Source organism: Amia ocellicauda, chromosome 17 (assembly GCF_036373705.1).
Source record: "Amia ocellicauda isolate fAmiCal2 chromosome 17, fAmiCal2.hap1, whole genome shotgun sequence".
Lineage (NCBI taxonomy): Eukaryota > Metazoa > Chordata > Actinopteri > Amiiformes > Amiidae > Amia > Amia ocellicauda.
The window spans coordinates 2,148,359-2,176,101 of NC_089866.1; the positions used below are offsets into that span (position 1 = coordinate 2,148,359).

The window sequence follows — 27,743 nt, forward strand, 5'->3', positions numbered from 1 at the left end:
AGTTTGTTAAGTCTCTCCTGATCTGGAGATATGCAAACGAGTCGCTGTCCAACCATCCCCTCGCGCTGCAGGGAGAGTGGCGTTACGACCACGTGTCACTTCCTGTGCAGCTGGGCAGCGATGGCGGGGGATATCCCACCATCTCTTGGCATCGCTAGAGGACTGTGCTCGGTTCGCAGGAGCGGTGGGTGGGGGGCGGAGGCCATGCATCTCGTCTGTCTTATGAAGATCTGCAGCCCTTTTAATATTGGACCTGTTAAATATGCTCCTCAGTGCTCAGAGGGTCTTTATAAGCAGACTCTTCGCTGTGCTGTTATGTGATGGGGCAGCCCTTCTGTAGATGCGCATGGGCTGTGTGTTGAGGTGCCGGACCGGTGGGTCGGCCCGTCAGGTGCTCCGCGGCAGGTGAGAGAGAGATGGGGTGGGAACGGGCTTCTGGGCTCATTAGGTGAAAATGTGTGAGAATTTAAGTTCATGCTGCCTAAACTAACAGGCCCTGCTGTGGTTTGCCAGCAGAGATCCGTGCTTACCTGGTGTGGGCGCAGTCCAGACGCCAGGCTGTCTGCAGACGGACGCTGTGTGCAGCAGCGGAGTGATAAACCTCTGAGCGCCGGGCTGTGTAAACGCTGCGCGCTGCAGGCATCGCTGCTCTGTGATTGGCTGGCTGACCGAGGCCTCCACCAGCCGCCCCCGTATCCCCGGTGGAGTGCGCGTCAGAGATGAAAAGACTCGGGGACATTGGTTGTTTTGTCTTTTTTTTTTATTGAATTGCTTCTTCAAACAGGGCGTCATATTTTACAAATAAGTACACGTCTCTGGGGAGACAGAAGCTTCCCAAAATAAACTGGGGGAAAAAATAACAACAGAATCACATCGAAAATATTCAGAATATTTCCTATCCCTCGTGCTGTAAAGCTGTACGGTTCCAGTTCAAGTTTGGCTTTATTCATCTGTTTGTTTATTAATTTATTTTATAGGCAATGTTATAAAAAACTAAAAAGGCAAAAGTCAAATAAAACCAGCATCCGGAATCAGTTCTTGAACTTTAGGACAAGTGCTCAGAAAGTTAATGCGTTTCCTCACAGAGGTCAATCTGTCGTCACCCCCCCATCCCCCCCGGCCCCCCTATTCGCAGGGAGACCCCCTCTCAGCCTGCAGCCCCCGGCCGCTCCCTCGCTGCTCTGCGCTGTCTCTCAGTAACGCAAGCTGGGGGTCTTTTCAATTCCCACGGCACAGGCATGAGCACAGAGTGTGGTGTGTTGTGTGGTTGCTTCTCTCTCGCTCACTCTCTCACTCACACTTTCGCTCTATTTCTCTCACTCGCTCTATCTCTCTCTCAACATCTGTCTGTTGAGTACTTGGTGAAAGACGTATCATTCTGTTGTTTGGCGTTTTATTTCTCGCATCACGTTCTCCCTGTTTCTGTGTTGTGTTGTGTTTATTGTGATTACTGACAGGGTCCATATGCCAGGCTCTCCTACAGTGGACTGAAATGAAAAATATGCCATGCAACCAAGACTGAAGTATTGTTCTAGCTGCTTTTTACACATTGCTACCAGACTGGTAACTTTTTTCTTCTTCTTCGGATAACTAACGAATGTATGTCCTTCCTTTATGCATGTATCTGTATTATATTGCAATGTAGTGTGTGGTCTTGTTGTTAAGACCCAGGCAGTTTAGCCATGTTTGAGGAGCATGTTCATATGGACACCTGCGGAGGAACTCAGATTAGTCCGCTACACAACAACACACTGAGGTTGATGCAAAACAGTTTTCAACAGCTCTGTATCTGCAGTTATTCTTGTGAACTGGTGCAGGGACGGGGGGAGTAAGAGGCTATATTCCACATAGAAACACCATTTATAGCATTTACAAATCGTCTTTGAAAAGTTTTTAGTTTTTTTGTAACCTAAAAGTTTTTTTATTTTTTTCGTCACAAGCTTCTAATCCAGGCGAGCGGCCCTTGAACGTCACGGTGCCATCGGAGAGGCCGTCTCCAGTCCCTGCCCTTCGGCCAGGCTGTCGCCTGCAGAGTCCAACCATTCAAAAGTCAACCGCGGCAAAACTTTCAGTCCCAAGGAAACGTTGAGAATTTGTTTTGTTTCCGCAGCAGAACCACAATGCTTCCAGTGTGAACTCTCTGTGAACCGCCATTCCTTAGTTTTTCTCCCCGTTGACGACTGATCCCAAAGGAATAACGTTGAGGCACTGTGGAGGACATGCCCTGGAAGTGTCCCGGTCTTGGCGGTGATGGACCGTGTTTGACCAAGCCGGTGCTCAGTTCAGGCGTTCCTACAAGGGCTCTTACTTGCAGGTTACCCCGAGTCAGCCCTGGGTCCTTCAAGCATGCCTGTCCGTCTCTCCGGGCAACCTGACTTTTGACCCACACATAGACATCTGCAGCACAGAGTGGACATTCATGACCGATCTTTGAGTGATCGCCCGCCAGTCAGTCCCACATGTCACTAATGGAAAACCATTTCACAAATATACAGCTCAACATGTGGTTAGGCACTTAATATTAGATCTGTTGTGTTTGTTTGAAAGAGAAAATAAACAATCAGTCCACCTGATAATTGCACTTCATTGGATGTCTCATTTAGGTCCATTTAGGCCATTCAGTTCCCCCTCCAGCTGGGCTCATCAGTGTCTCTGCCAGAAAGGGGGGAGAGAGGATGAGTTCTCCCTCTAGTGGGCGGAGGACAGTGGGGTCGGTCAGAAGTACGAGGGCTTCAGGGCCGCCACGTTGTTGTTGGCCGGCCCGTGCCCTTGCATCAGTGGGACCTCGTACTCCAGCCCATTCGGGGACTGTGAGACGTCGGGCACCTTTTGTGGCAGCGTCCCGTTCTCCAGGCAAGCCTTGACCCCCTCCAGCTCCAGGGGGCAGGGGTCAGCGCCAAGGTCTGGGTGGCCTTTCGCCCGTTTCCTGCGTACATAGTAGATGCCCCCGGCCACAGCCACCACTACCACCAAGACCACAGACACCAAGGGGACCACCATGGTGGTGAGCTGCCCGTGTTGGGACTGCGTAATGGGGGAGTGGTGCAGCTGCTGGCTGGAGGTCTGGGCCTCAGTGCAGAAGCTGTCCTCTGTCTCCGGCTCCCCCAGGGGGCTGGCGCAGATGTGGTAGGTGCAGTTGGGCCGGAGCCCCCGCAGCGTGTACTCCGGGTAGGAGGCGGGAACGCTGAGCTGCATGGGCCGTCGGTCTGGACCCGACAGGTTCCTGTAGGTGAGCCGGATTCCTCGGAGCTGCGGCCGGGCCTGGATGTAGCGGTGCAGGTCCACCAGGATGGAGGTGCTGGTGGCCTTTCTGGAGCGGATGGCGGGCTCGGTGGTGAGAGCCGGAGTGGAGATGCCCAGCGTCGTGTCCTCCTTGCTCTCGCAGTAGGTTCCCCTGGTGCTGGGGGGGCAGGTGCACTCCACGTGGCCCTTGTGGTCCAGCTGACAGGTGCCCCCATTCAGACAGATGTTGGGTGGGCAGAAGCGCACCTTGGGGTCCGGTTTGCTGCTGAGCTCGGGCGTGTCGGGGGGAGGAGTGCTGCCGGCATTGTCCATCGAGCTTTGGCTGGGCGATGGGGTGGGCAGCGTTGTCGTAGGCAGGGTGGTGACGACAGGAGGCTCGGGGCGGCTCGTCTTCACTGTGGTGGTGGTCGTGGTCGTGGTGGTGGGGCATCCAAAGTCCTTGTGCTCCAGCCTTTTGAGGACCTTCCCGGCATTGAGCGGGGGGAAATGGCAGCGCGTCTCCTCGATCCGGGCAAGCTCCACCTGGCTGCTACGCACCCACAGGGGGAACCAGGCCAGGGGGCACACACAGTTGAAGGGGTTTTCAGCCACCGAGAGGGTCTGCAACCGGGGGAAGAGCTGGAGCAAACCCTCGGGGATGCCCTGAAGGTTGAGGTTGCTGAGGTTCAGCTCTTGCAGGTTCTCCAAGTTCTGGAAGTCCTCCTTCTTCAGCTGGGCCACCTGAGGGTTGCCCGCCAGATTCAGAGTGATCAGCCCTCTGCATTGCTTGAGGGCTGCAGGGACGGCCTTCAGCTGGTTCTTGGAGAGGTCCAGGTCGTGAAGGTTCCCCAGGTTCTTCATCAGGTTCTCATCCAGATAGCTGAGGCCCAACCCCGACATCTTCAGGGACTCCAGGTTGTCCAGCTCTAGGTTCTCAGGGCGTGGCGAGGGGATCTTGTTGAAGCTGATGTCAAGGAGCAGGAGGCTGGGCATGCGGAGGGCAGGCAGCACCGTGATCTGATTCTCCTGCAGCTTCAGCTCCAGCAACCTGTCCAGGCCATCGAAGGCGGCCGTGTGGATGTTCTGGATGCGGTTGCCGTGCAGATAGAGGCGCTCCAGCATGTGCAGGCCAGCGAAGGTCCCCTTGGAGATCTCGGTGATCTGGTTGGCCGACAGGTCCAGGTTGCACAGGGAAGCGAGGGGCTCGAACACCTGGCCGGGGAGCTCGGAGATGCGGTTCTGCGAGAGGTCCAGGAGTACCAGGCCGGCCAGGGTGGAGAAATCGTCTGTGCGCAGAGAGGTGATGCCGTTCTGGAACAGGTAGAGATTCTGCGTGCTTTCGGGGACGTTCCGGGGCATGGAGCTCGCCCTCCGCTGGGTGCAGAAGATGTTTTCCCCATAGAGGCACGTGCAGCCGTCGGGACAGGAGTGCACAAGGGCCACGGGGAGCAGGAGCAGGAGTGGGAAGAGCTTCATGATGTCAGCGCAGCCTGCCCAGGATAAGAGAAACAGAAGGACAAGGTCAGAAGCTGCACAATCATAATTATTATTTTTAGAACAGCAGCAGGCCCCCACAACCTTCGCCTAAAGCAAGTTTTTCAGAAGGGGACTGAGTCTTGTCATTGATATTTTTTGCCACAATTCCTGTTGTTTTATTATGTATTTATATATTCATTCACTCATTGAAACTGGGAACATCTGCAGTTTAAAAAGAGTTCAGTTGGTTGTACTCCCGTCCCTTAACTTTCAGGGCAGTGACACGGCGGTAGCAGATTCTCCTCGCTGTTGCCCAGTCCCTGCTTGTGTGTTTGTGTGTGTATATATTTATGTCCAACCATGTGTGCAACTCCCTGACATGTTTAGTCTGAAGACAAACCGCAATTCTTGATTTTTGGTGAAATTACTTCACTGGGATCCAAGAGTAGCAGCTATTGACACATTGCTAGTGTCCCGGAGCAGTACTCGTGGACAGGGGGGGGTTGTTGTATTTCGTTGCGTTACTGCCTAGGGAATCCCTGTGTTAGGACAGACACAATGAGTCCTTAAAACAGCCCCCTCCCGGGCCCACCCACTGCACTTTTCTGGTAAATGGGACGCGTGGTGACGGCACTGTTTACAGCAGACTCTCTGTACTGTGAAACACACAGACACAAACATCTCCCCTAACGAGCGCTTTACTCTGTCTGCCGAGGGGGAAAACAAATACTAATAAAGAAAACATAAACAGGCAGTGTGTGTACAACGTATCTGTGTATTTTGGTGCCCAAGTCTTTGCAAAGCCTGCTGGGAATTCGCAGGAGAAAGACAGATCTGAATAGGCTGAATAAAGTGTTGTGAAACAGCGTGTTTAGCGGCACCTCTGCAGTGTTGGCCTTGAGTTTGGGAAAGGCATGTCTCTGTGTTTCGCTTCTCGCTCCCTCGGACTGATAACAGAGGCACGCGGGCTCTGGGCTGGGCTTGACTCTGAGCGGTTGCAGGCTACAGTAAGAGGTACACGTCTACCGCATCCATTTTTCATTCCCCATTTGTTGTCTTTGGGGTTTTTCCACCTGCCTTCATTACAGACGAGGTGTTGACGTACGAGGGAAGAGTAATGAGTGCCGAGACGTATCCGTCTGCTAGAATGCTGCCCGGGGGCGCCACCGCCGCCGTATTTCTGTATCGCCTGGCAGAACGTGACTCTGTTTGGTGCGCAGACAGGGGGGCAGAGACTGTGTCTGGACCGTGGAGAATGTTACGGTTTCTCAACGTGTCCGGTGCGAGAGCCGGGGAGCGAGCCGCCGTGCGTCTTCGGCCACGGAGAAGCTTCCCGGATGGTTCTGCACTTGGACGAGTTCCACAGTAATGCGAACTCTTCTTTTTGTTATTTTGTTTCCTTCTCTCGTCTGCAGCTGTGCTCCATAATGGGAGGTGCACCTCGTCTGTATTTCGGCGCTGAGCTCAGTCCAGACAGTTGACAGAGTCCAGGTCCGGCTGACCTTCTCTCTCAACAATCTTGGACAGAATCCTTTTCCGTGTAACTGCTTTTCTTTTTTTTTGTTAAAGAGCGAACAAACGGCCTAACTTTTGCCATTTTGCACCGACAGGAGAATAATCTCGACTGGGTCATATTCTGTTCACATTCAGTATTTATTTTTTGAGACGTCTTTGCCAGGAAACTGTGCACAACCCCTCGGCTTGACTCTGTGCTGACCCTTCCATAGAAAAGAGTGGAAACCAGAGACATTTTACCCCCAAAAAATAAATAGAGAAATAATTAAATACCCCTTAAACGACAGGCTTGGGCAGAGACCGGCGCTGGAATTTGAAATCCCCCCCCAAATCAGTCAGCAGCTCAATCTGGAGCCGTCTGGCTTCAGCGGGCCCTGAGGGCTCTGTGCACAGGCTGGTGTGGAGAGTCCAGCCCGGCCCAGTACAGCCCAGCACAGCGATTCCTTTAACTAGACAGAGATTTTGCCGAACTGGTGCTGAGATTTTATATTTCTAGTGTTTCATTTGATAGTTTTGGGGTGGGGGACAATCAATCAATCAATCGAGGCCGATGCCATTACAACGAGGACCAGACGCGGTCAATGCGACGCCTCCTGCCAACATCAGTAAAACCCTCCCTGTCCGCCGACCTCCAGCACCGCTCCCCGGCCCTGCGCAGATTCCCACCACCTCACCGAGTCCTGTTGACGGGCTGACGCACCGAAACGATGCCCGTTTTCCCTCGGACAGCGCGCCCATTGTGTGCAGTGTTTAGACAGCGCCGCAGACCGTGCCATCGAGGTGTGTGTGTCACTGCCTGTGCTGACAGCAGCTCCCGCTCCTCTCACTGAGCAACTGCAGGGAAGCCAAGACTGGAGACGACTCTGCCGGCCCGCACAGTCAGGGTTGAAACGGAGATTGTGACGCCAGTAATGACACGAGTATCGGGCACGTCTGAAAAGGCCGTCCGCTAAGGGAGTAAGTGCAGCAAAGCGGGCGTTGTACCGTGCGAGACACACAATGCACTGAGCAAGTCAGAGCCAGAGCTTTGACTTTAACTAACCAGAGTGAGGAACTGTTTAATATGGAGTCAAATTACAGACCTCTCAACAGAAAATCTAATATTGCACAAGAGAAAAAGAAAAGTCTGACAAATGATCCAGGCGACGGGCCCTGAAGGAATGGCTTACCGACCCAGGGGACGCAGCTCCGGCGACCCGTATTGACAGACTGACACTCGGGTCGGGTTAGAATTGATCAGTATGACCGTGGGTGAATTCAGGCAGGCAGCTGAGGTGTCGTGAACTTTGACCCCTACCTTGGGAGGAGAATTCAAGAGTTCGACGACAGACCAGAAACACACATGAATGGTTAATGCTGCCCGCGCTCCCGTGCCAGTCTACCTGTCAGTGTCAGGTAAACGAACTGAGAGACCGTTTAAGTTTCCCATCAGGGCAGCTCTTGATGCTGCAGCAACATGACGTATTATATCATTATATATGTATGCATTCATACATGTAGTTATTTACTTTACAAAGCACATGTCAGAGAGTGTTAATCTTCCAGAAGCTGTCTGTGTAAACAGGCATTCCATCAAGATTAAAGTAAGAGCTCTAGCTGGAGTTCGCACGTCGCTTTTATGTTTTTGAAGGACACAAAACGATCTCCATCTCTGTCTTCTGAAACCAGTTTTATTTTTTCCTGTAACGCTCCAGAGCCGAGTGAGTCGAGTGCCAGGCAGATATCACGGATTAAACTGAGTCTATTTTGTCTTTTTTGCTTTGCTCTATTATGAGATTAAATCTCTCCCAGAAAAGAAGAAAGAAAGAAAAGTGTTACAACACGAATGAATTCCTGGCCCCGCGTCGCGTCCACACACTTCACTGCAGGGTTATTGTGTGGAAGCACTGTCGGGTGGCATTCCACCCTGAACGTCTTCGCACCTCCGTCTGGCTGCTGCGCCGTTTCTGTCGCAGCTCATTGACAGAGCTGCCCTTATTGCCCAACGTCTTCATTCTTCTGTGGAGAAGATGTGGGTGGCAAGAAACAACACTAACAAAGCAACGCTAATGCAGGTGCCCCAGCGCTGTCATACCTGCATTATTGCACAACCTCACACACACAAACACACACACACACGCACTTCAGCAAGCTGTGAACCGAAGGCAAAACACAGTTAAAGGAAATTACAGCTCAAAATCTCCCTGGTGTTTCGTAGCAGATGACATGTTTCTCTGCAGACTCTCCTGACTGAGTTGCCTCGAGTCTTTTCAGGAGCCCTTTTTAATTGGAGATCCCTTATGACCGAAGTGAGCCCCTAGGAAAGAGCCCCTGTGCCCTTAGCCAAAAACTGTAGCCCCAAATAATCCCAAACCGGGCCGTAAAAACCACACGGGTGCTCACGGCACATGGATCACGATTTTCCCGTCCTGGCGCGCGCTTTTGAAAAGGCGGCTCTGTGTTCGGCACAGGTTAGCTAATAAACTCTCGCCACGGGGTGCTGGAGTGTACCGTTTGCCAGAGAAGAGTGAGGGGTTCATAGAGGGAGCGATTGAGGGGGATAGAGAGACAAGAGAAAGATGAGAGGGAGGGAGAATACGTTTTACCAGGGAAGAACTGAGGGAGGTTAGGAAAGAAAAACAGGAAACGGAGGAAAAATAGGGGAGAGGGGTGTGGGGTGTCTGCCTGGCCCATGTGGGAGTGGGGGTCAGGTTACCAGGCCCTGTTTGCTTTGGGAAGAGTCTGTGTGATCTGTATTGTTCAGAGGAGGACTCTGATGGACACGGCCTGCCCCCAGCAGACACAGACGGGCAGGCAGGGGCAAATGGGCAAAGCAAGACCCAGCCATGACTGCGCCGGGAGACTGGCAGGGTCTCGTTCTCCACTGGAGGCTCAGGGACAGGGAGCTGAGCCAGGGAACACAAGACACAAGGGACTGACATTTAAAAACAAGAAAGAAAGGAAAGAGGGTGGGCTGATTCGTCAGCACAGTCCCGCTTACTCACAGTAGCTCACCTCATCCAAAACATCTCGCGACCGAGAAACAAACGCAACGAAAACAGAACCGGGGGAAGTTGAGTCTGGCGTCACGTCTGCTGGGATGCGAGTGCGTCGGCGGAGGCTGTGGGACGGGGAGGCCGGGGACGGATGACTGGAGGGGCTTGTTTTCTTTTGCTTTCCTCCCAGGAGTGAGGGAATATCGGATGGCATTGCTGCTCACCTGATATTTGCAGGATTTGCAGTAAAGACAAGATGGTTCATCATGGTTTTTGGTTTGGTTTGGGAAGCAGGGATCTGAGGATTTCTCTGCTCCTCTCCAGTTTAAACATATAGCGCCCTAGTTATTTACAGATCCATACCAGTACAGTCTGCGATACAATAAAACCACCCAACCTTTTGTTTTTCGTCGTCGCTGTTGTTCACAATTGGAATCCCGTCTTTCTGGGTTGAAAAGTGTTTTATTTGTGTCCTTTTAAACTCGCAGTGATTGTCCCGGCTGACTTAAAGGATTACTGCTCTTTAAGGAGCGCTGAACCGGAGAGCTTTGAGCTGCACAAAGGTGTTTCAGGACTCAGACAAAGAGCCTGTCTGAGGGGGAAGGGGGTCAACTTCTGCCCTTTTAAAAGAAGGCAAAATTGTGTAACATGACTTTGTTATTAAGAGTGGATTCAGACACATAACTTTGCTGTTTTATGAGGTGCGTCCCCCCCTGCAGTTTCCTGATATTCGTAACTGACACACATGCACCACACAGAGTTGGAAACACACATGCATGACTCAAATTTAGGCTCGACAGCTGTATCTGGGTTTTCTTTCTCTAATCTGCACGGCAGCGCTGCTCTTTCTTGACAAATTACAGCAGGAAATGGGTGGGAAAAAAAAAGCGGGGAGAAAGAACAGAGAATTTAAGAAAGAAAGCAAAGCTCTGTGTGTTTTCAAGACAAGGGGAGAGGAGCGCATGAAAGAAACAGCCCCCTCAGCAGAACCGGTGGCGCTCGGCTTTCATCAGCTGAAGTGAGCTGGAGCAATTAGCGAATCAGAAAAAGCAATGTCAAGAGGCCTTATCTTCAAGAGGAGGCCGCAGGCAGGGCGCGGGGCTGGGGGGATTAGGGCCGGGGAGGGGGGCCGTGCAGCTGGGGAGACGGCGAGCGCTGCGCACTCCTCACTCAGCCGGGGGACGGCAGCTACCGACTGACCGCGTCTCCTCAATCGCTGACCTCTCCAAAGATACAGTGTGACTCCAGATGTGGCGCTTAGTTTTTGTTTAGTTTTTTTACTTACTTATATACCGGTATGTGTGTGAACCACATGTTCCCTAACCAGTAGACGGCTACAGAGAGTCTTTAAATGCATGCATGGTCTCCAAACTCAATACCCAAGTTATGTCCTGCATACTTTACACTTCACTTCTCTCTCTCTCTCACAATCACACTCACAGACACACGCACACACACAAACACACACACACACACCCCTCCCTTCCCTGTCAGAGTGACATGTAACAGGACTCCATATTTCTCATCTTCTGTCAGCACCTTCCTGGCCACAGCTGGCTCTTGTTACCCACAATGCACCATGCCTATCCATCACCACAGCTGCACAACCCCATAAACTACAAGGGGGAGGGAGAGAGAGAGGGAAGATGGGTGAGCTTTGGTCAACAGACCTCCACTGAGCTCCAATCACACAAACCCACCATCAACTAAAGACACAGAGCTTGTCATACTGAAACAGCATCACCACTATCGAAGGCAACACTTTTCAATATGCAGATATAAATGTACCTGCCAAAGACACACCTGATCAATTAAACCGTGAATTTCCCCAGAGGTCTGTTCTCTGGAAGTTCACTTTCCAGTGTATCAAAAATGAAAGGTTTATAAGTCTGGGAAGGGCGTAGCAGCCGCACACACACACACACACACACACACACTTTCTCACACATGTCACCCATTTTCCTTCTCCCCCTTCTTTGTAGTGGAAAAGTTTCTTTGTAGAGAAGTTTCTTGTCATGAACGGGCTACATAAACATCCTTTGAGGTTCATTAGCAGCGTTAAAAAACAATCATCAATCACATCTTGGGTTTGAACGGGACCGCTCTGAAGAGCAGATGCTTCCAGTGTAACAGTAACGACTCTTGCCCTGATGTGTTCGAGCCCAAGAGGGCCTCTCCCTCAAGATAACAGCCGCTTCGACGCGAGTGTCCCTGCATTCAGTTACAGCAGTGTACCGCTGATCATTGGTGCGGCAGCGGGGCTGCGGGCCCGGTGTTGCACTCTGTCAAGACTGTGTCACCCCGGGGTGAAATACGACCCGCGCCGAGAGACAGGAGAGCACACGCTCCGAGGCATTGATGCTCAGAGTCTGTGTGTGTGTGTGTGTGTGTGGGGTGGTGCTGGCTAGGGGGATCTGCCGTGTAGGGGACAGTTTCAGCTTTGTTGCCTAAGAGGTATCAACACAGGCCTGCCAGCTCTGCCGTCATCACATCGGCCACAAGACGCCAAGCCTTTCCACCAAGATCGCTATCTCCTCCTGTAATTAAAAGGCACGGCTCCTCTCAGACGCAGCTCGTTGTGCGATGTGATTGTCGGGGAGCCGCTGGGGGTCAGAGCAGGCAGTGACGACTCTGCGACGGCTTTTGTGTCAGACATCCACAAACCCACACTCCAGCGGGTTTTAAGTCATGCGGTGAGGGGATGGTCTTTGGAAGAACAGGGGGACTGTTTAAAAAGCTGTTTCAGTCCAGGGGAAAGTCTGTTTCCTGTTTTCTGACTGCAGGAGTGGAAAGGAGCAGATCTGTGTGGAAATTATATTGATACATTTATCATTCATGTGTTGATCTGTACGTCCTTCTTCGAGTGTCGAAAGGCTGTGAGCGCGGTTTCTCTTGACCTGCATTGTTCCAGTTAAAAAAGACGAATCGCTTTTGTTCAGATCTGAGGGACCCAAAGCTTTGTTTCCTGGCTTATCGACAGGGCAGTGCATACAGGAGCCTCGCTGCTGTTTGTCCCGAGTCGTGCGTAGTATCGCTGGCACTGCCCTCACAGGCCCGGGGCAGAAGAGCAGAATTCAATTGTCTGATGCCGGCAGGAGGATACACCCCCCTCCCCCCCCCCAGTGTTAATGACCTGTGGAAGACTAGAGAGATAACAGTGCCTGACCTGTCCTCATCCATCTGTACCGTCTGAAGGCAAAATCAGTGTAGAAACCAAAATCTCTCTCTCTCTCTCTGTCTCTCTCTCTGTGGAGACGCACAATGCTTTTGAAAGAGATCAAACGCTGCTGAGCCAGTTTAGACCCAAGGTGGCTGTCGAGGGCCTTTTACACCGATTTAATGTAGTCTAACGTCCCCTGATTACTCATAAATGTAAAGAAACAAAAAAGAAAACACCCTCCTTCATTTTCAGCATGAGGAAAGAAAGAAGACGGAAAAAAAAGGATTGTATTTCCCCTATTGAGTTCCCTGGGTCAGGGCTGTAGCCGAGCAGGAAGCCAGTGGTTTTGGCAATGCAGTGAGGTGTGGTGGGGGGCTACGGTGGCCCAGCTCGGCCCCCCGTGGAGGCGAGACTGGCCGGGCGAGAGTGTGTCTGTGCCGCGGGGGGGCAGTGACTGTGCTAGTGGAGTGTCGACACCCTGCGCGGAGCGAGGCGGCGGACGCCCGTGGCAATCTGGCGGCGCCCCAGCTGCACCTGTCTCTGCGCTGCTCTCACTTGCCCGAGCAGGAGCGGCGCGGTACCTGTTGTCTCCCTGACTCTCAGCCAGGTGTGCCAGCCAGACTCAGCCTGCGCTGCCTTTGTGTCTTTTCCCTTTTATCTTTTTATTCCAATTGTTGTTCTCTCTTTCTGACCCCCCCATTTATTCGGAGTAAGAGTTGTGCCCCACCCTCCCTGTTACAGTGCTGGTAGTGCAGACAGCACTATTGAGTGGGTGAGAGCATCGCTAGCAGAGAACGTGTGTGTGAGAGAGAGCATCATAAGCCGAGCTTACACAGACGTGTGTGTGTGTTCTGACTCGATATTGACATTCTTTGACAGTCAGAAGCATTTGCAGAAAAACAAACTACGTCACGGGTTTTTTGTGATAGTTTCTCATCCTTATGTTGTCCGATTTTCTGTTTAGCAAAATCTGAAGCAACAGGACACACCCTGCCACCCCCCCCCACCCCCGTGTCTTGTGTCTCGTGTCTCGTGTCGTTCCCGCACGCTCTCGTCTGCCGTGGCGGGAGGCTGTCGCCCACGGACCTCCCGCCGGGCCGAGGAATGCCACTCCTGCATTGTTTCAATACCTCCTGTCACCGAGAGCCATCGCATTGCCACCGGGACGCACTGAAGGTTGCCGCTCGGAATAGCTTTGTTGAAATATTTCGCATCGTCTCAGTAAACAGTCTCCGAGCGCACTTCTGGAGCGCGGCTGCGGCACTGCACACCCCGCCCGCCGGCCCACAGCCCCCCGCTCTGTGCCACACCTCGGCACAGGGCCGCCGCACACCCCTCCGATACACAGACTGTCATAAAATGGGAGTTCCTGGACAATGTCAGTTATTGAAACGGAGTTAAAACCCTCTTCCTGATTTTAAATCCACTCTGTCTCTATTTGTTCTTCTCCTTAAACAGTACAAGTCTGGTTCTGACACATTTTACACTCAAGTAGTGGACCTGATTGTGTTTGTGTTGTTATATACCTGTGTGTGTACAGAATGACCCGGGGGGTAAAGGTATTTATTAGTACTCTGCACTGAATGTACGCTGTCTCACATATGGTGCAAGAGAGTCTCGAACCTGACTTTTAATTAGATGTGCCTCGAGTGCAATCAGTTCTGCCTGCTTTGTGCAACTCTTCGCCCCAGGCAGTCCCTGTCCCGCGCCCACATGACATCTCTGTCCTCCTGCGCACACAGATGTGCAGACGCCCGGCCCCTCTCACACATTGCAGCGCCGCGTCTGTTTGTAATCGCGGGTTCGCACCGGCCTGACACAAGTCAAGTCCCCCTGACCCCCTCAGGGTTGGATAGTTTCATCCGGGCAGCAGAATGAAAGCGGTGCATTATTTTCTTTCTGTTTGTGCTTCTTATTTCCCTTTCCCTAAACCCCATATTTTTATTCTATTTTGAATAAACGCACTACCAGACAGTCTCACAGAGGAGGGAGTGGAGTGGGAGCTATGGTAATCAAACAGCTGAGCAGACCTACCCAATGAGCGCGGAGGAATGTGCCGCCAATTCGTGTCTCTCTAAAGAGGTTCAATTTCGGAGGAATCTGTGTACCTGAAACTATGTCAGAGATGCTAGACATGCAAAGTGCTGTGACACAATGCGTTCGTCACCCATTGTAGTCGAGACACCCGGGAGGTGAGCAGTCGAGACGCTTGACACTCAGCGCTGCGCGGCCCCGGGCTCCCCGCGGCCCATTTCAGAGCACTGGCCTGCTTCATTCACACAGAGATACAGGGAAGCCATTTTGAGATGCAGGTTTGTGAGTTTGTCGTTTGTTGTTTCCTGCCATTAAGAGGCTTCTTTGTTTATACAAGTTGAAGTTGAATCACCGCTTCCTCGTTCCTGGCGGGCACATCATGTCGACACCTTGTACAATACGACAATGACGCCTACCTGTTTTTCTGGCTCTCTCGTGACGGTTTGTGACTTTTCAAGTCAGACAGCATCCGTTCATCCTAAACCACACGGAGACGACCGAGGAGGCAGAGCTTCCTCGTAAGGAGTAACACTTTCTCTGCCAGCCGGTGAACGGCCCAGACGGCAGGGTCTGGACTGTTGTGCGGCTGGAGCGAGCAGCAGTGTGTCTGTTGTCTAGTGTCTGTGCTGGCATTTTCCGTCCGCTGTACCCTCTGAGGTGATTCACTGCAGTGGTGGAGGGGCCCCCGGGGTTTCAGTGGACCTACAGGCAGCTACAGTCTGTGACAACAGACTCGAAACAGCTCAATGAATCCCAGTTAATGGTAAAAATAAATGAATAAATAAACCGAGAGCCTTGAGTAGGGCCCCGAGCACGTTCTCCAGCGGAGCGCGACCGCCGTGCCCTCGTTACAGAGAGATCTGCGCTAGATCCGCGGCCCCAGAGTGAAGCGAAGTCACTGACGCAGCGCGGCCTTGAGCCACAATTGAGGAGATTAAGTTTTATGGCAGTTAATAAAGTGTAAGTGTAGGGAGAGGGAAAGGGAGAGATGGTGTTGCTGGCACAGTCCGAGGCTGGAGAAATGCAGGGGACTCTTCCTCAGTGGAGACTGCTGGGCAGCACACGCCCCCCCCCACCCCAGGCTCCATCAATCACGGCCCTGCGCTGCCCCGGGGCCCCCGCCCAGCTGTGGGGTGGCCTTTAGCACGAGCGCCAGGTCGAGCAGCCTGACCTTAACCAGGCCCAACAGGAGAACCGCTCCATTTTTGAACCGCTCCATTGAGAGCAACCTTTGTTACATAAGTTCCGGAGCTTAATTTCTGTTTCCTTTTAAAGAGAGGACAATATAATTGAACCCTCATGGCTTGGGAACCCTTCCATCACTTCAATTTAGGAAAGAGAAACAAGAACAGAGCGATCGGGAGCGTTCATTAAGTACTGTCCTGCTGTAGGTGTGTCCCCACTGTCTACTGGTGGACTTCCCGGCTCTAGGTGGTCTGAGAGTGAAGTGCTCAGTGCCAGATGCCCTCTCTCCCCCCACGGTCCTCCGATTCTCTTTACAAGGTTTCGTTGGTGGCCAGAATATCCTCAAAGAAGTGCTTTGCTTCTGAGGACCTGACCGAGCACAGCGGAGTGCGTCTGTCTGCGTGTCTCTCCTGCAGTTTTGTGAAAGGCGTTGTTGTGAAGCGTGTGCACGGAGCGTGTTCACAGCCCTGCCTCACCTTTAGAATAATCATTCACATATACACACACACACTATTTTAAGCCACAGAACGACTCTTTTTAACCACTTAACTACTGTATTTTTGTGTCAGTAATGGTCTTAAAAAGCAATATGTGTGTGTGTGTGAGGATATATGTATATTTCCTCTCACATTAGATCCATTTAGACCAGGAGAGTCGCTCGGACAGCTGCAGGGAAGTGATGAGACATGTAGCCTAGATATATCTCCTCTGTATGTGCCCTGCACACACGCCTGTCCACACATCTGCTGTAGCACTTAGACGCACATCCACCTCATCACCGCAGTGACTCAGCTGCACGGGGACTCTCAACAGGAAAGAACGTCATTATTAACTCAAGCTGAGGAGGCTCGGGGGAGTGCGCCGGTGTTTAGCGCGCCGTAAAAATTACGGCAAGAACAGAACGTCTTCGGCGTCCGCCCAGAACCATGTGGACGATCGGCCCTCACGCCGTGTCTGTGTTAGGAAGCGTGTAAGAAACATGGGCCTCAGCTCGTGGACCCCCCGTCGAGCTCCAAGACCCTTCTGAGCAAAGAAGCCTCTGACGGCACGCAACTTGTGCAACACGAGACAGCACAAGACAATGAGACACAGGTTTCTAGAGTGCCTTCTCATGCAAACCACCCCCAGGCACCGTACAGTTCACAGCCCAACTTTAAATAAATATTTAAATCTGTTTTGCGTGTCTTTTTCATCCCGTTTCATCCGTGACAGTGGTGTGAGAGGGTCGGTTCTGTGTCACAATGTGGAAGTCATCTCTGAGAAAGGTGTGAGCCGAACATGTAAACAGTAATTAAATCAGTAAGGGGCGTTTAATTATTATTTAGCGCAACTGCTTTGCGAAAGAGAAACCAGAGAGAGCCATCACCCGTCTGTCATAATGTGCCTCGCGGTGGGGGGGTGCTTACTGTGCACTGAAAGTAACAATTTTGGACAATAGTTTTAGCCTTGGAGCAAAACACCCCTTCATGCCTCTGTGGCAACGGTCCAGGGTGTGAATTAAAGTATTTCTAGTGGTCAGAATTGGGTTTTTATTTTAATGTATTTAATTTTTCATACACAAGTGTTGTGTAACGGCAGAATCTGAAGAGACTGAGAGCAGCGTGAGAGTGTGTGTGTGTGGGGGGCTCTTGTTGCCCGGTGTGTGGGGTTTTTGAGACAATTAGCAAGTGTAGCAAAGCATACTGAGTGCCGGGGGGGGATTGAGCTCCGTGGGGGCTGTCAATCGGAGCTTTTAAACAACAAGTGCAGCACAATCACAGAAAGACGGGGACAAAGACTTGCACCTCCAGCTTAACTGCAGCAAACAACATGGCTGTCCTCCCACCCCCCCTCACAATGGGAGAGAAGGCCAATTACCACAGAGCACCAGCGGCCCCCACACAATTAACAGCCAGCGCTTTGACCCAGAGCTAAACCCGATTCCTGACATATTTATTTAGTTGCAGAGTTCAGAGGTTGTCTGTGTTCGGGTTCAGCTGCCCAAGCGGGCCCTGGCTGCAGTTTACTCCCGATCACCCGCAGGTGGTGCTACACTGGTCGGTGTCTTCCGACATTCGTTCTTTCAGTGCTGTGCTGTGGGGGCAATCACCCAGCAGCCTGCCCTGCCCCCCGCCTCCTCACCTGCCCCTCAGTGCTTCAAGACGATTATCTTTCCTCATAATCAATCATTCCCTCTCTGATATCCCGCTGTAACCTGTCGGGCTCCGCGCTGCCAGCTGCCTGGGGTCGGTTCCCTCTGCTCGGGGTCAGTGACAGTGATGGGGGGCCGGAGGTAACAGCCCCCAGCCCCCCCCAGAGCTCAAACACCGCCAGGAATTCCCCTGCCGCTCTTCTCTGCATGTCTGTTTGTTCTTCCCCTCTATTTGACGAGTGTCTGTGCTGTCTAGAGCTGAACTTTAGGAATGCATTGTGTTAAAAGAGCATCTAGTTGATCTGAGCATCAGCCGGGCCCGAGCGGAGCTGCCCGTTTCTCCTGCCCCAAAATAGCTGCCCCTGTCCCTGCCCGTTCCTGCTGCTCAAAACGACCCACACACGCACACACAGTGGTCCTGGTGTTGAATTAACAGAGAATTCCGTCCGTCAGGCAGGTTTCGGTGCAATAGCGAGACACCGCCGGTGCTCAGACAGATACCTGGGGAGGAATGCAGCCGGACCACAGCGCCCCAGAGCGCCACACCCACCCAGTCAGGGAGCTGCCATTGCCCATTGTGCGCCCGGCCTGCCTGCGTGAGTCTACAGAGCTGTGCCAGGGAGAACACGGGCGACAGGACCAGTAGCGTCTGTCTGTGGGTTCACCTGTGCGCTTGTACACTTAAATACACATCAGAACGACAGTCTGCCTGTCTGTGTAAATTTACCTGGCACGCAACACACAAAAAGACAAACAACTACTTGATCCAGGCGTGCGTCATAAAACCAGTCACACACAAGTCATGTCAGCGAGGAATCGATAGGCAGGCAGTGGCTCTTGAGTCACCCCTTCATACGTCTGATCTTGTTAAAAAGTCTCTCTTCCTCTCTTCCTTATGCTTGAACCCTGAGCTGTTGAGCCCCTCTACCTGAGCTGTTGTCTCCCATGCCTTCTCTGGGAACAGGCGGGAACTGCGGGCTGGGCCGGGCCGGTGTCGGGAGAACGGGCCGCTCGGCAGGGCTGTGTTATGCGATCTGTGCTCTCTGTCCTCGGGCTGTGTGTCTGCCAGGCGTGCTCTTGCAGGTGACTCAGGCCTGGTCTTTGTTTCGTCGTTGTTGTATTGTTTGCGCAGCCTGTCTGGGGGCAGCGGGTTCGCTGGGGAGATGACTGAGGTCATGTTTAACTTCCTGTCTCTACATTTGCAGTTCGATGATCATATTAATTTAAAATGATTCAGTATTGAACATTTGGAAATTTGTGAAGTTCGTTATCATTGGGGCTTCTCTAAAAAGCTACATTGCAGAGCAGGCATGGATACGGTCTCCCGTGGTTAGTGTGTGCATCTCGAGCGCCAATTATCTGTCCCTGAAAGTAAGTATTTGCTGCAGAAGTGATGAGTCGCACCCTCCCCCACCCCCAATCAGCACGAGCCCCCCAGCTGTGGCCCTGCGCCCCACCCCCCACCTGGTGGCAAAAATATTGCATTTTAATATTATTAAAGGCTCTCCAAGACGATTAATAAAACGCTGGCTCTTGATGTCTGATCCGCGGGTGACTTTGTAGTGGCTCTGCGCTCATCTGTTGACAAGATGTTGAAATTAAAAATAACGAGATCCTCAAAAACCGCTGTGCGAGAAGGAAAAGACGAGAAAAAAGAGAATGAAAGAAATAAAGGGATCCCACAGGCCTCCAGATACTACAAAGTGAGAGCGAATGAAAGACGCTGTGTATTTTCTGTGGGGGGGGGGGAGGTCATAAAAACGTTTGAAGCGCTGGCCTGGCGGTGGATCCCTGCAGGCGATGCGTTCGGGGCAAAAGACACAGAGGCTCGGAGATGCGTGTCGACAGCTCGGTTCACACCAGACCAGATTCCCAGTTTGGGTTGTTTACGACTGTTTATCGTCATCTTCCGATTGTAAAGTAACTGTAACCAACTCCAGATAACAGCATAGTCCCGAAGCTGGGGCGGATAAGGGAGACGGACGGCCGGGGCTCTGGTGCAAACGGGCGAAGGCAATGCCTTGGAGGTCATCGGCCCCGGGGCCGAGCTGCGGTTAATGATACTCGGAGAATTAAATCACTGCCCTGGACAGACAAGTTGAAATAATCAATTGGGAGGTGTAGCTGTATTGTGAGTTTATAATATCAGTGAGATGCATAAACAAATCATTGTAATACATCTTACATTCCATCAGGTAAAGTGAATAGATTTTCATCTATCCCTTTCATCTTGACGAGAGAGAGCGCTTACATTTGTGTAGTTGCCCCGTCCCGTAGAAGTATAAAACATAGTATATACGTGACGCACAGTTCTTATTGATATCGATCTTGGCCTCTCCGCGCTCCGAGACTCGCCCGGCTCCTACCCTCGAGGTTCAGAGCTCATCTCCTAATTATAAGTCACGAATGGGTAATTATAACAGAGATAAAAAGCCGTTTTTATGGCGCTCTGAGCAGTGGCGGCTTGCGGTGGGGCTCCGGGCCGCGCTCGCTCTTCCCCACGGCACATGGCGTGTAGCGGCACATGGCGTGTAGCGGCTCCTGGCCCGTCTATGTCTCTCCTCTCGGAGACGCTGGGCCAGACAAAGGCCGCATTCTCTGAAGGAGCTGACTTGAGAGGAGCAGTTCTTGGACTTCTCTCCTCTTTGTGGAAGTTGAGGGTGTTTTTTTTCTTTCTGTGGTTATTTTGTTGTTGTTCTTGTTTTTTTCCCAATGATTTTGGCGTGGTTCGCCGAACAGCTCCTCTTGGCTCTGGCTCGGCACAGTGCTGGCGGAGAACGGAGGCGCTGCTGGTGTGCTAGGCCTGAGAGCCTGGGGCTAGATTTAAGAGTCCCCAGCCCGCAGGCTAGCTAGCTTCAGCACTAGACCTGCCCTCTTTCCCAACCTGCGTGGAGAAGAAACTGACACGACGCGGGTGAAGCCAGGGCACTTTCCAAAAGATAGATGGAAAGTCAATGTGTTTTTTAAGCGCCGGCGATGAGGAGCTCAGGGCGGGCTGGACTTTCTGCCCTGTCCCACCAGATGACCCTCACAGGTCCGCAGGTGGCTCGCTCCCGACGCCCACAATGACTTCTAACCCCTTAATCCGGCTCGCGGGCCAGTGGCGCGAACTGTTTTGGGGATCGGGCGGGTACAGGCGGTTAATTGGCACAAAGGGGGGGCTGGGTGGGTGCTTTAGTGCAGTAGAACAAATGAGAGAAACAAGCTGAGCGCAAACGTTGTCACCTTTGGTTAGTGTCTTTAATGGTTTTATTACCTGCTACCTTGATTCTATAATTGCCGGTTTTCTGGTTTATATTTGTCTTGATTATGCCAAATATAAAACGGCTAATTTTACAACCAGTCATCTAATGGTGCTTGCGATTGACGGAAGTGCCATTAAACTCTGCTAATATTAGGACCTTTTTCAGAGATTAGTTTTTACCATTGTTGCGTCGAATGGTTTTCCTGCTGTCAGATGTCCGGCTGTTTGAGCCCCAGAGAGCTGAACAGTGTCAAAGGGCCCTGTGTGAGGTCAGAGGGGATTTCACTCATTAAGAAATGTGTCAAAACGAAGAGCTCTGAACGAACCCCTGTAAGAGCACCGCGGACCCCCCCACACTACGAGCAGGCGGCCGTCAAAAGACCATTTTCCCTACTGAAGATAAGCATGTGTGTCTGCACAATCCGCTCCGTGGATTAGCCCGGGCCGTGCACTTTAAACCCTCCGACACAAAGGGCATCTCTGCGCTGTATCGGAGGGGAAGTGCTGCATTCCTCGGATAATTAGGTGCTAATTAAACATCATCATTAGTCAGAGCCTCTGCTCTTCCAGGCAAGCGCTGGGAGGAGTTAATCAAGTGTTGTTACTCAAGCTGTGAAGAGGACTGGAGCAGTATTGTGTGTCTCGGATTCAGAGCTCTCGCTCTCTCTCTCTCTCGCTCTCTCTCTCTCGCTCTCTCTCTCTTGCTCTCTCCCCCCCCTCAGTCTCACTTGTAAAAAGAGGTTTTAATCTCAGTGGGACTTCCTAGTAAAATGAAGGTTAAACAAATATAAATCTCTCTCTCTCACTCTCTCTCTCTCTCTCTCTCTCTCCCCTCACACTCTCCCACACAGACAGGCCTCTGCTCTCCTCTCCTCGCAGACAGAGCCGGCGTACCTTGTTAGTGTCAGTGCCGGGGGCGGCAGGACACATCACCTGGCCTGCGATCAAACGGGTAGAGAAGCGGGAATGCGACGACTCCACGCAGGGCACGACACGTCCGACTCACAGGTCTCACGGGAAACTCTTTCCCCTCAAGGCTTATACGTTTAACACCACACTGCAGAAGAGACCCCCGTCTTATTCAGACTGACAGCCGGTGACAAACCCAGCAGGAACCGTTAGGATCATATCTTTTCACCCAGCTGAGATTCCCCGTCGGTCCCAGGGGACTTTACTGCTTCGTATGTACATGCTTCATACGCATTATCCCTGTATTCTCGAGGGTGTACTGTGCAGGGGGCGTCTGGGTAATTATTAGCACACCAGTTTAGTCAAGGGTGCCACACTGTTTTCAGTCCACAGACCTTGTGCTGAAGAGGGTTAATATTCTACCAGGCTGTGTGCCCTCGAGACTGTGTAACTCCATGAGTCATACCTGTCGGGCACGCACAGTTTTCCTACAGTGCCCGGGGCAGCGCCAGTTAATCACCGCTGCCAGGGCGTTATGGAGCGGCACCTGTTCACAGTGAGTTATGTGTTCGCTGCTGTCACTGGAGGATTAGCCAGGACCTTAGTCTTTGCTTTAACTAAAATCGTTGTGAGACGGAGAACAGCAGAGAAGGACAGAGAGGGACAGAGGACAGGACAAGATAGGCCACCACTTGGCTTGTCTATGATTTATGACTGTGTTTGTCTAAATGGATCTTGGCTATTTTTGGGCAGTTAGAATATAAGAGTGTTTTTAAATAATAATGTTGCAAAGTCCCCAATTATTTTCTTACGGATTTAATATAAAAAATAAATTGGACAGCAGGACTAATACTTGGCCTCACTTTCACCTTCCACTTTCCTTTATTTTATTATTGTTTTATCTTTTTTACAATATTTATGACTCAGTTTGACATTTGGTCAAGCACCAAAGTGCAGCACGAGAATGTGTGTGTCTGTGTGTGTGTCTCCCAGAGCTGCAGGACAGCCTTGCCTTGCTAAGGGAGCGCATACTCTGTGTTTAATGAGCTGGCCGCCCTGCTGATATAATGAGCGAAGCTTCACACAGGATGAGCGCGAGTCTAAACACAGCAACAGGGCGGTGGGGTCAACACTGTTTACTGACGAACAATTAAGGCAATGTTTATAGCGTCCTATCATGCAGATTCGGGACGCGTTTCTTGCGGAGAAACAGCAGCTGTCTGTGGTCGGGCTTTAGTGAAGTCCAGTGTGATGGATATTTCGGGGGTTGAAGTGGACGGTGATTTAATATGAACGGGAGGTTTCTGCACAGGAGGAGCTGGCCCGAGTCCCCCCGGCATTCGCAATCTGCTGAGCACGGGCAGTTAAGGGCCTGGATGCCAAATCGGTTTCTGTTCCAACTTATCTTGAACGCAAGACTAAAGACGTGTGACATCAAATCCCCTCGCCTTCTATCCAACCGTCGGGCTGTTGGCACCAGAATTCTCCAAAAACACGTCTGCCCTCCGTTCCACTAACAAAGTGTTCTTTGGCATATGAAGGTTTTTTTTTTTCCTTCAAATAAATATTATAATCTCGTGTAATTGGCCACGACTTGGGTTACTACAATGAGCAGCCAGTTACTACTCAGGACTTACTCTGTCTTATGTTATTCACAAACCGTGGCACAATGATCACAGGCGATTTCTAGGTAAATATTTGACTAGCATACGATCCAGGAAGGCCAGGGATTGGAAAAATCTGGAGATTGTTGTTTTTCCGTTTCATTCTGCTTCCCCTTGTCAAGTGACATTATGAGTGATTTGAGTCTATTTACGACTCCCCGTTGCTGCCCTTTCGTTTGTGCGGCTCCCTGACTTTAAAATAGCCTGTTTTCTCGTGGAAAAAATCACTCGGTTACAATTTCAACCAGAAAGCTACGGACAATTTGCACCTCCACCATTGGAAGCTCTGTACTGTGCCGGCATGCTGCGGTCCACCGGGGCAGAGCGCTGGGCTAAATCAGTCTGTGTGTTTTGAATGCCCTGCTTTCCTTGCATTTCCTTGTCTTTCCGCCCCCCCACCCCACCGCTCGTTACTTTTCGTTCCCCCACTACTTGACTTCTTTTAAGGAATTATTAGCTTTCAGACTGGGCTCTTTTTTGGGCCGCACTATTTAGTTTCCATGGTGGCATGACCCGAGCACTTATTACCTGACCCCCCAGCTAAGCCCGAGGAAGGGGCGGGGGGGGGCTCCAGTCAGATGTCAGGAGCTAAGCCCTCACCGCGGTGTGCTTACTCTAGCCTGTCACTGAAGCTCGCTCCAGCATCCCCGGCTCTTTAATTAAATTGCTGAGGCAGCCGGCGAGGAATGTTTGCCTTCTTCCCCCCCACCTTCTTCTCTCTCTCTCTCTCTCTCTCTCTCCATCTCTGTGCTTGTATACATTATCTCTCCTGGTGCCTCTTTCGCAAATGCCACTATCTGACAGCCTGGATTGCTGCTGCCAGGCTCCCTGGCCGACTATGGGACTTGATAGCAGTCAACAGAAAGCATTTGTTCTCCGAGCAAACACAAAGGGACTGTTTACCCCGCGGTGTCCTTCCCCACAGCCTGCTCTGTCGCCCTTCTAAAAAACAAACCAACAAACCAAAGAGCACGAGGTCATTCCACCGAACCCTGCACACCTCACCTGGGGCGATACCAAACCGCAGGCTTGGGGGGGAGGGTGGTCTCTGTCCAAACTACAGCAGTAGGCTAACCTGCAGAGCCAGAAACCAGACTTGACGTCCTCTCCCATGGGGCAAATCAAGAAACTGCCCCACACGCTTTCACATCTTGGCCACGTCCGAAACAGAAGCCACTGTGTCGACAGGCCTGCGCAATTAGCAGCCCTCGTCACTCCACTCGGCCAGGGCTCTCCCGGTGGTCCTGCGCCGGACCAAACCAAAACCTGCCGGAGCAGCACAGTGGCTGCAGCCGGCGCCCTCGAGGACCCCCAGAGTCGAGGCACTTCGTATCACCCTCGGCCGCTGAAAGAACATAGCTGAAGGGGACGGATTGTGAGATCAAGTGTTTCTCACGTTTCTGGGGAGCGTCGTGGGGGTGTGGAATCCAGTGCAACACCTGACTTGCAGCTGCGATTTCTATTATTGTTTTCTTCCCCTCTGTCTTTCTTTGCCCAAGGCCACCCCGAAGGTTAACCTGCATTTCAGCATCTTCCAAGCACTGCATGTCTCGGAGGGGCTTTTGAGGTTCACCTTCGACCCCAGCGTGCCTTTCTGCAAGGCGTGCGTTGGCAGAAGCACAGCGTAATCAGAAACCATGTGCTCTCAAAGCTTGCAATTTTATTTTCAAACTCAGGAAAAGAAGGCTCTTTTATTTGTGTGCTTATTTCTTTCTTTCTTTGTATTGCTCTTGTGCTTTAGGCCGAGCGTTTTGACACTGTATATCGTTCTGGACAATAAATAAGCTCTGGAATTTATGTCCTCTTCTGGTTTGACCTCAAAAACTCAAGCCCCAACTCGGCCATAAAAAGCTCTGCTCAACTTCCTTATCTGAGCTTTTTATCCTGCGGTTGAACTGCGCTGAGATTCATTGTCTCTGGACTAATGACAGGTTTGTTGAGAGGCATGGTGAACTGCATCAACAAAGCAAAGGTCACCCTCCCCCTCCATGCTCTCAAAACACACAACTTCTTTTGGGGTTTTTTAAGTGTATAAATTAAATCTTTTGAAGGGCTTTATGAAGTGGGCTTTGCTCTCTCAGAGGCTTTTTCTGTCCAGCACAGTTTTGTAATTAACCTGTCTCTGTGCCAGGTACTAAATTAGTGATCAGATAGTGGCACTGATCTCTCTACCACTGACTTTTAAACACTAGCCTGCCGTGCCCAGCCTCACACGAGGACCCGCTTGAGCACTTGACAGTTCATCTGGGAACACGAGTTTGAACTGGCGCAGCTTCCACATAAAAGACGTGATTGGCTTTTGTTCCGATTTGGTTTTGAAAACGGCGTCAGTCCAAACCCCACATCCCATCAAAGAGACTCTGATGAAAAGGCTTTCTGTGTTTCATGTCTCTCGGTATCTCTCTAACCGGTTAGACGCACCAAGACCCCCCAGCTGCGCCCGCATGCCGCCGCCCTGTGCCCGCTGTGCCCGCTGTGCGCCCTGATCTGATGCATCACATGAGCGAAATGCATGGAGGTGCCAGCCCTGTGCGCAATAATAACTTTCCTCATTTGCGCTAGACAGCATGTGCGTTACCTGCGTGAAGGGCGCACATGCACATAGTTTTACTCTCCTGAAAGGTGTCGGTGGGTAAGAGCGCATGTTCAGTCCGGGTCTCACTGCTCTGCGTTCAAGGAGAGAAGTTTATAATGGCAGGTTCATAGGTCCTCGCAGTGGCGCTGTGGAGAGGTATGTAGCGCCAGGTAGCACCTCTGCGGCAGAGAGCGGCCGGTGGATTCATTATCATCAGGAACTGGGACGGCATTGAGGAGCCACGAGTATTTACACTTTTCACACACATATAAGCGACTATATATCTTCTATCGCAGACTTAATGTCATTTTATCCGGCATCATAAAGAACAAGGAATTACAAAGCGGATAAGCCCAGTTCATCTTTCTTATACCCCGTGTGACTAAAACAGGCTTTTTCCCGTGTGTTGGAAATAGAAGAATTGGTCGATAATAAACGCAAATGACATGGTTTCTTTAGTCCGGTTCCGAGTGCAGGGATGCAGCGCGTTAATTGCTTAATAAACTAAATGCAGAGGGACTGCGCCTGCGCGGCGCTGTGTCTGTATTCCCGATTTCTTCTCATTCTCGCTTCTACTTCGGGTATCTTTAGTTCAACAGTCGCGGATCGCATAGTTTTCCACTCAAAATGTGAATTGTGCAACACAGTTGTATTGTCCTCTAGGAAGCCGTTTCGTTTTCCGTGCGCTATCCGGGTCTGAAGTTTAGCCCGTTTTCACAGGGATCCGCTGTTGTGCGGCGGTCGGGGCTTGAGATCGCATTTTTATTATTTGATTAACGTATTACTATGATTTCTGCTGGCTGTAGCCGACATGTCCAGCAGCTTTGCTCTATCTGTCTAAGGGTAACGACATGAACCAATAGAATAGTGACGCACACGTGTATACAATATAAATCAGTGTGCATAATGTGAAACAGTTTTAAGATCCCAGTCCGCTACATCTTCCTGTAGGACCTCTTCTTCTAGAAACAGACGAGACTCCAAAATAGTATGCAAACAGCTTCTTCTTCACTGTATACAAGTGTGTGTGTAGACAATGCTATATAGTTGCATAACATTTCTTTTATTCCCACAACACACAAGCAAAACATGGGATTAAAAACAATCCTATGAAACCGTTCATTTCTTAGCAAAACATTTGGAAACTTACCGGTTTCAGCAGCGCTGTGGAGCAGACGGTCTTATGGATGTGAAGGCGCCCGGCAATTATTATCCTCGGCTTTTAAACTGGGCGACAGAGAGAAAACACGCACAAACACCAGCCCCTGGTCTGTCCACGACCCGCTACCGCATGGACCCGCGATGCCCTCGGAGAAGCCCGGCTGCCCGCAGTGCCAGCGCGTCGGTTTTCACTCGCAGCTCCCGGCGCACAGCCTCTTCAGTCCGGACACGGCGCTGCGGTGCGCCGCGCAGCCCAGCGCTTTAAGACGGGAAGGGGAGGAGAGAGGGAGGCTGGGTGGAGAGAAAAGCCTCCGGACTCAGCCCGGGCTGTGACTGGTGCAGAGTCGCCTTACCTTCCTCAGAGGCCGGGCATGGCTTAACCCGTTCGTGTGCGTGTTGTACCTGCGGCGCTGTTTCTCATGCGTATTTCTGGACTGGATTCAGACAGGATCCACTTTACCAACTATGGGCAGATCCGAGGGAAATGTTATG

The 27,743-nt window shown here is 51.5% G+C and overlaps 2 protein-coding genes across 3 annotated transcripts in view; one reads left to right on the forward strand and one right to left on the reverse strand.

The window, feature by feature from the left end:
- Nucleotides 1–27,743, forward strand: part of LOC136713112 (mitochondrial import inner membrane translocase subunit TIM16) — a 101,331-nt gene that overhangs the window by 46,413 nt on the left and 27,175 nt on the right. The gene's annotated exons all lie outside the window — the stretch shown is intronic.
- On the reverse strand, nt 743–27,522 carry vasnb (vasorin b). The gene is made up of 2 exons (XM_066689004.1): nt 27,241–27,522; nt 743–4,712 (listed from the first exon to the last, which is right to left on the reverse strand). The coding sequence occupies exon 2, from the start codon at nt 4,696–4,698 to the stop codon at nt 2,716–2,718; it is 1,983 nt and encodes a 660-aa protein (XP_066545101.1). The 5' UTR covers nt 4,699–4,712; nt 27,241–27,522; the 3' UTR covers nt 743–2,715.